General features: G+C 54.4%; 1 protein-coding gene across 1 annotated transcript in view; it reads left to right on the top strand.

The window, feature by feature from the left end:
* The window catches only part of MACROD1 (mono-ADP ribosylhydrolase 1), a gene marked incomplete at its 5' end in the record, with an annotated part of 187,195 nt that overhangs the window by 6,512 nt on the left and 172,181 nt on the right, over nucleotides 1–8,502 (top strand). Inside the window, 1 exon segment of the mRNA XM_014588329.1 lies at nucleotides 7,903–8,004. Coding sequence (XP_014443815.1) covers nucleotides 7,903–8,004 — 102 coding nt within the window.

Genomic DNA, 8,502 nt, shown 5'->3' with positions numbered 1-8,502 from the left:
CTGAACCTGCGAATTTTCCAGGCACACCTGGGAATTGGGGTGGGTGGGAGAGGCTTCTTCCACTTGTCTTCTGGGGAACTCGGCCTTGGCACATCCCTGAGTGTGCAGTGGCGGGGGGGGGGGCTAACGAGGACAGAAGCATCTCCCCATTGCTCATGCCCTGGGCTTTGACAAGACCTGTGGGTGCAGGTGATTAATGCTCCTGCCACGCAGCAGAAACACGGCCGTGTTCCTGGAGCCCAGTCGTTATCAGCCCTGCCCAAGCAGCAGTTTCCAGGAGAGGAGCCCGCCTGGGCGCCCCAGCCTGCCCTCACTCCTCTCCACCTTGGCTTGCAAAGTGCCATAAAGACACTTCTTAAAACACATCATTGAATTCCCGTTCGCCCACCGCACTTTATGGTTCTGGCGGAGGCTGCTTCCTGCTGCTCGGGTCCCATGCCCAGGAGCCGCTGGAAGCTTCGTCCAGGGTCAGGCCTCCCCATCAAAATTTACTGCGAACATCTTTTTACAACACCTGTCTCACTGAGCTGTGAAATACTTTTGCCTCTTCAAAAATGAAAGAAAATGAAAATGCATGTTTTACATCTTTCATATATAAAAAAAATAAAACTCACTTGTGCTTTAAGTCTGCATCTGTCTTTCCGGCAGAAGGAGGTGGAAAATGTTATAAATGCGTGGGGCATATGCCCAGCTTTATGGTTCCTGCTTCTCCTTCACCCAGAGCAAGTGAGGAGGGGCCTGGGGGGCACGGCTGCCGATAACGGATGAAGCTGAGGCGGTGACTATGGCACCTGGTTCCCCAGAGCTGGTGGAGAATTACTGGCTTCGTCTCCCCCTGTAAGTCAGGGATTGGGGCAGCGTGCAGCTTCTCAGGGGTCCACTAGGCTGTGGCCCTGTGCAGGAGGTGAGGACTTGGCACCTGCTTCCCTGACCTTTTGAGGTGGGCACTCAGGGACTGTGCTAACAGGTGTCCCCAGGTTGGGTGACCGGCTGACTGGTGGCAGAGCCAGGACGCTGTCTGGGCAGTGGAGCTGTCTTTTGGACTTTGTTGGTGAGAGGGGGCTGTCCAGGCTGTGGATCACTCAGTCCAGGCCACCCTTACCGGGGAGGAGCATAGGGGAGAGCCCTGGCTGGGCCCTCTGCTCCCCTCATTTCCTTTCATTTGCCTGTGACCTGGGACAGATGGCTCCACTCTTCCCATCATCTGCCTGATGATGTCTGCTCGGGCGAAGTGTCTCTGGGCAGCCCAGACTGATTCTACGGGGAACCGAGGACCTGTGCCAGCCAGAGCGACTCAGCATGTGTGAGGCCTAGGCAGGCCTCGGGTTCGTCATGGCAGGAGCCATAGCCCGAGGCTGGGTCCCGGCTGACCTGTGCTGGCAGCACCACAGCCGGTACCATGACTTTGTGCCCACTGGTCCAGCCTGCTGGGAGTGTCCACACTGCAGCCTGCCAAGGCCTCGTGGGGTGGGGTAGAGGATGTCTTTGGTCATGATTGGGCCAGATGGCAAATTTGGGGATCCAAGTAGATTATTTTTTTAGAATTAAAAAATTTAACTTTATTTATTTATTAGTGTTATTATTATTTTCCATTTTGATCAGAGAGAGACAGAGAAAGAGAGGGAAAGTGAGAAAGCAAGCTGCCAGGTCCAGGATTTGAACTGTGATTGGCCATGTGGGAGTCCAGTGCCTTTAACCACCACACCATCTGCTGGCCTAGGGGACCCAAGTAACTTAGAAAGCTCCCCCACTTGCCATGCCCTGGGGCTGGGGGAAAAATGTTTCTTCTCCCTATTTTTGCCTTATTCACCCTTATTCTCGTCGGGTCTTTCTTTTTTCACTCTCAATTTACCAGAGGACATCTGTGTTCACCAGAGAGAGAGAGAGACAGAGAAGGAGAGGGAGAAAACAGCGCCCCCCACAATGGAGTGACCACACTGCAGTCCCTTCTCCATTTCCCCATTCTGTTGAGATTTTTCTTTTTTAAAAAAATAATTTATTTAATATCATTATTTTTAATTTGACCAGAGAGAGAGAAAGGGAAAGTGAGAAAGCCAGCTGCCAGGCCCAGGACTCGAACCATGGTCAGCCATATAGGAATCTAATGCCTTAATCACAATGTCATCTGCCAGGCCTAATCTTGTTGAGATTTTTGTTGTTGTTGGAGAGCTTTTGTTTGTTTGTTTGTTTTTGCTATAGGGTGCATGTGCTTGCCAGAAAGACAGAGAGAAACAGTGAGATAGAAAGCGAGAAATCACCCCCCAGGGGGGATGGCCACGCTGCAATCCCTTCTCCTCCATTCTCCTCCCGGCATCTTGGGCATGCATGCACACGCATGCCTGGAGTGAGTTTAAGCTACCAGGTCCAGGACTCAAACTGTGGTCGACTACATGGGAGTTCAGTGACATAGCCATTACGTTAACTGCTGGGCCCTCTTGTTGAGATTTTGGACACGCACACATGTCTGGCATGTTTTTTAAGCCTCCAGGGCTGGAATTTGAATCACGCATTCAGCCATGTAGGATCTGGCTCTCATAACCACCAGGTCAAAGGGCCAGCCCTCTTTGGGTCTTTTACATTCCCTCTCAGAAAGGAGTCAGTCATATTGAGCAAAGTGCAGCTCCCAAGATATTTTCACATCCACCTCCTCATTTGACCCTCGAAGCAAGCCTGGGTGCCAGGGAAGGCCGACTTGTCCCTGTTCTAGAGGTGAGAAAACTGACGTGCAGAAAAGATGGCTCTCCCATGGTCATGGTGCCAGGAGCTCACCAGCCCAAACCCAGTGGGACCTAGAACTAAACAGGAATAAAAACCACCGTAGCAGCCTGGGAGTGGGCCACGTTCCACCGAGCACCTCCCAGTGCTCAGATGGGAGACTGTCTCCAGGAGTCAATCTTGTGGTTCTTTTTTTAATTTTTAAATTTTTATTTATTCATTTATCTTTAGAGAGATTTTTGCTATAGGCCGTGTGCACTCGCCAGACAGACAGAGATAGAGAGATAGAAGGTGAGAAATTATGCCCTGGGGGATGGCCATGTCGTAATCCCTTTTTTCCCATTCTCCTCTCAGGATTCTGGCACACACGCACACGTGCCTGGTGTGAGTTTTAAGATGCTGGGTCGGGAACCAGCAGGTGATATGGTGGCTAAGGCATGGGATACTCCCACATGGCCGACCATGGTTCAAGTCCCAGAACTGGTGGCTTGCTTCTGCACTTTCTCTCTCTCTCTATCTCTGTCTCTCTCTCTCTCTGATAAAATTAAAATAAATGAATGAATAAATAAATAATTCTTTAAAAAAAAAATGCTGGGCCTGGGCCTCTAACTGCAGTCGACTGCGTGGGAGTCCGGCAGTGTAACCATTACACCCTCATTTCTCCACTTACCTTGGGTAAGAGAAATGGAGGGAAGTACTCTCTCCTCTTATCTCGGGGCTTTGGCCCATGCTGTTCCCTCTGCTGAGAAAACTGTTCTGCTAGCAGTTTGCACCCTCAGCCCTCAGCTCTCAGCCCACTTACTCATCAGTGCACCCCCAGGTGGACGGTCACACATGCCATGCCCTGTGTCAGCTGGCAGGAGTCTAGCAGTATACATGAACTTCCCATGTAGACCTTACGGTCAAGATCGAGTAAGGAGTAGACGTAAACCGAGGCCCACTGATCCATCGCTCGGCAGGTCGGGGAGGGCTCCTCAGGGTGGGGAGAGGGTCACGAGGAGAGGACTTTAAAGAAAGAGTAGCTTCCCGTGTAGAGGTATTGCAGGTACAAAGACCCTGAGGCAGAACACGGCCTGGTTGGTTGAGTACTGGAAGGTGAGCGACCAGGCAGATGGTGTGTGTGGAGAGGTTAGCAAGGGGGTTGGGGCAGGGCCCTGGGCAGGATTGGTGGGGGTGGTAAGGACTTGGAATCTGAATTGCTTTGGAACAGAAGTGCCTGTCCAATTTACATCCCTAGGGGCCTGGAGCTGCTGGCCAGGAACAGACAGGGGAGGCTGAAGCTCCGAGCTTCTGGAAGGCCCCATGGGGTGAGAGGGAGGCTTGGCTTCTGGAGTACGAAGGGGATAAATTGAACAGCTGGACACAGCTGGATGGGGCATGGGGAGTAAGAGGAATGAAAAGGAAGGATTCCTGTTTGGGGCCTGAGCAAAGAAGAGAGAATGAAAGGATGAAAAAGTCCCATCTTGGAACCAGCAGGTGGTGTGGAGGTTAAGGCAGCTGGATCCTACATGTCCAGCTGTGTGGTTCAAGTCCCGGGCTTGGCAACTTGAAAACACATAGGGTGTTGGCGCGTGCCCAAAATCCCAAGAGGAGAATAGAGAGGAAGGATTGCCGCGTGGCCATCCCCGGGCGGGGGGTGATTTCTTACTTTCTCTGGCAAATGCATGCACCCTATAGAAAACAAAAAAATTAAAATTAAAACCATCACCCTGCCCCCCCAAATGTTGGGGTCTAAAGAGTCAAAGTTTTGTACATGAGTTTGAGGGGGGAAGAGAGCAGGGGCTGTGGGCATCAGAGGCTCAGAGAGCGAGGAGCTGCTGGAGGGGCAGCCCTGGGGTTAGCAGCAGCAAGACCGGTTTGAATCTATGGAATCAATGGGAATACCTAGGGAGGGTGTCGGCTTGAACAGAGAGGTGAGGCCTCAAGGAGATGTCTACAGAGAAGACAGGAAAAGCCTTTGCATCAGCCCTGTGGGTACGGTGACCTTGACCTTGATTGGGTGGAGGCGGACAGAGGCATTTTGTTTTAAAAGGCAGGTAGGTGGGGGCACAGGAGAGGTTGTTTAGGGCAGGCAGGACGGCCTGGGCAGGGGTGGGGAGGCTGCAAGAGCGAGTCCTCTGGGAGGTGAGCTTGGCAGGTGGCCTCGCTGGGAGGAAGGACCTTCATGCCCAGTGACTTGGAGGGAGGACGAGGAGGTGCCGGCAGGTGGTGGAGGTTCCAGCATGGTGGGGGAGGAGGCAGCATCCTGGCTGCGGTTTCTCTGGCTGGAGAAGGAGTTGGGAGGCTGGGAGAGGGGAGAAGGGGGAGCCCACTCCCAAAGCAGCAACTGGAGCGTCTAGGCAGCCAGGGGGAGATGGAGGGTTTAGAGGGAAGCTTCTGCTCGGTGATGGGATCTTCTCCAGCGATTCGTACCTCTGGGGACAGACCAGACAAGTTGGGGTCACTTCCTCTTGGAAGCTCTCTTGGATCTCACCTTGCTTTTCACCTCCAGACTTGCTGAAGGATAGAAGTTCTGTAAATACTTATTAACTGAGCCACATTCAAGCTGCCAGTGAGAGGCAGAGCCAGGAGCAGCCCCGCCTTCTGCTCCACAGGTTTTCTTTGTCCTCTGGGTGGTCCCATCAGCCAGCACTGAACCAGAGAGAGCGAGCCCACGGGGCACGGTCATGCCACAGTCTCTTCCGTTTCCCCATCTCGTTGGGACTTGGGGTATGTACACACGTGCCTGGTGCTTTTCCCAAGCCACCAGGTCCAGGACTTGAACCATGGTGGGCCATGTGGGTCCAGTTCTCTTAACCACCGTGGGCCAGGAGGCCGCTCTCCATACCTCCATTTTACAGAAGAGGGAAACTTAGGCCTGGAGAGACACTTCAGCTCCCAGATACCAGCACCCCCAGATCAAGGAAAGGAGCATTTAAATGGGAGCCTCTGGGCAGCTTCTCAGGTCCTTGGGGTTTGTGCCCTGAGAGGAGGGCCGCCCCTCAAATGGGCTGTGAGCCTCCAGGGCCCTAGGGTGAAGGGCCCAGTATGGAGAGGCATGATAGAGGGACCCTCAGCTCCTTAGGATGAAAGCGGCACACTTGGGAATGGCCCCCATCTACAACTGGGAAAGGCTTATTATCTAGTCTGATTATGGTGCCCCGGGATCGCCCCTGGGATAAAGGCATTCTTTTTTAAAAAGAAATTTTGCCAGAGAGCGCGTGTGCTCCAGACAGAGAAGGAGAGAGGGAAAGTGAGAAAGCACCCCTTATGGAGAATGGTCACACCACGCCTCCTTCTTCATTTCTCCCTCCTTTGGGGATTTTGGGCATGGATGCATGCACGCGTGCCCCGTGAGCCACTGGATCTGGGTCTCAAATCTTGCAGTTGGTCATGTGGGATCCAGCCACCTCATCCACCATGCCACCGGCTGGCCCTGAAGTCCTTTCTTTACAGGCCTTTAAGGCTCCTAAGTTGTCTTCCCCACACATACACTGAAATGAATTTTCTCAGGACTCACGCTGTCCTGCTGGCTAGCACCCCTTTCAGCCCTAGCTACCTCCCACTCCCCTCCTAGTCTCACTTCAGCCTCCTGAGATCCTACCCCACCTCCACTCCACCCCCAGACCAGGTTCCCGATACCTCCTTCTCCGGCCCCTGATTTTGAGTTGCTTGCTTGATGGTGTAATGCCTGGATCAGCCTCCGTCTTCGGGCTGGATTGTAGATTCAGGAAGGCCAGGACCCTGTCTGCCTTGTTTGCTGTATCCCCAGCGGCCCAGTAAACGTTTGTGGAAGGGGTGGGCAGTAGCTGCCAGGAAGTGTGGTCCTGGCTCAGGCTGGGGCGTGGCCAGCCCTCTGGCTTTCCTGCCACAGGACTGAGCTGGGACCTTTCCATGTGCTCCAGCACCCCCAGGGTGTTATCCCTATCCCCACTGCCACCTGTGGGCAGGCGAGGAGTCAGAGGCTTGGAGAGACCAAGTGACTTTGGCTGATAAAGGCACATTCTGGGGGTGAGGGGACACCTGCCAGTCTCTTCTGAATTCCTGCCCTCAAGCCATTTCACCAACCCTCTAATTGCTCTCCCACCTCTACGTATTTCCTGATGCTGTGTGAGAGACAGAGAGACAGAAGAGGCAAAGGGAGGGAGACAGAGACAGGCATTTTTTGACAGTCTCTGTGTCGAGATCCTCCTGCCCCAGGTTCTCTATTAGCCACTAGTGCAGGTGTGTGCAGCCTCACCTGGTGTGTACAGGTCAACCCGGGAGCCGAACCTGGGCCTGCCAGGCCTCCAGCCTCCCAAGCAGTGTCGTCTCTGCACTGCAGCTGGGCCACTCCCATGCCTTTTGAGTTTCCTGGTGGTGCTTTTGCTGTGTGCTGGACCAGAGGTGGGCAGGGGGCCGGGGCTGGAGGGGGGCTGCTCTGTCTGGAGAGCCTGTATCTGGGACGGTAGGGGGAGCCCGTGAGCTGCGAGCCATGACCGCGCTGCCAGTCTCTGAGGGAAGCATAGGGTTTCCCTGCCCGGCGCTGCCCCAAGGACAGGGCCAGAGCCCGCCTGGGAGGACCCGGAGTCCATGAGCTGAGCGGACGAGCTCACCAGCTGCCTCCTAACCTTTCTGGGCTGCCGTTTCCTAGTTGATAAAATCGGGGACACTTCTAGCTGTGGGACCCCAACCTGGTGTCCAGCCAAGGGGAGCCCTCACCCAGAGCTGACAGACACCCGACCTGCTTGGTTCTGCTGCTTTGTGAGGAGAGCAGTTGTCCTGCCTTCCACAATGACAATGACGACGTGAGCGACTGAAGCGGTAATGGGTCGGTGTTGTCATGGAGCGCCCGCCAAGCTGCGGTGTGTGAGAAAGCTCCGGATTATTCCCTAAGGGGTGTCTTGACCCTCATTCTCTACGTGAAGAATCTAGGGGCCCAGATGAGTGAGCATAGCTGCCAAGTGCAGAGCCGAGCTGAGGGTGCGTTGCCAGGGTAGGTCCCGCGGCTGCCCTGGGCCTCAGTTTCCCCTCAGGAGGTTTCAGGGGCCTCTCCTTTCATGCTGGGGAGGGCACCCCCCCACACACACCAGCATGCCTTCCCCATATGCCCATGGAAAGGACCGAGGTGTAGGGTGTATTTGCGTCATGAGGAGGGGGAGGCCCTGGACTACCCCCTCCCTGCCCACCCTGATTTTTCTTCCTGCTCGCCCCATCCCACCCCTGCAGCCTTTCTGAAGGGTCTAAGTGACAAGCAGCGGGAGGAACATTACTTCTGCCAGGACTTCGTCAGGCTGAAGAAGATCCCCACGTGGAAGGAGATGGCAAAAGGTAGGCCCTGCTGGGGGAGGCCCACCTGCCCGTTTGGCGAGTGGTCCCTCTGGACCCAGGGCTTGGGAGTGTTGTGCACACTGCAAGAAAAGGGATCTTACAGTCTGTACCCAGTGCTTGCTATGTGGGGACGCGCTGCGTGTGTCACCTCATTTAATTATTAACACAGCCTGAGGCTGTTCCAGTGTTTATCCCTATTATACCGTCAGAAACCGAGCTCCGGGCCAGCCAGGCCACCTGCCCACGATTACTTGGTTGTCAGGGCTGGGGTTTGACTCTGTGGTGTGGATGCTTACAGGGGAGTGTGCTGTGCTGGTGAGCTTCCAGGCCCTGCAAATGGCAGTCCTGGCACCCTATAATTCTTTTTTTTTTGGAGGGGGAGAGGTTTTTGCTATAGGGTGCATGTGCTCGCCAGAAAGACAGAGAGAAACTGAGAGACAGAAAGCGAGAAATCACCCCCCAGGGGGATGGCCACGCCGTAATCCCTTCTCCTCCATT

This window comes from Tupaia chinensis, unplaced genomic scaffold, assembly GCF_000334495.1.
Source record: "Tupaia chinensis unplaced genomic scaffold, TupChi_1.0 Scaffold000273_1, whole genome shotgun sequence".
Taxonomy (NCBI): domain Eukaryota; kingdom Metazoa; phylum Chordata; class Mammalia; order Scandentia; family Tupaiidae; genus Tupaia; species Tupaia belangeri.
This window is presented reverse-complemented; position numbering and strand designations above follow the sequence as displayed.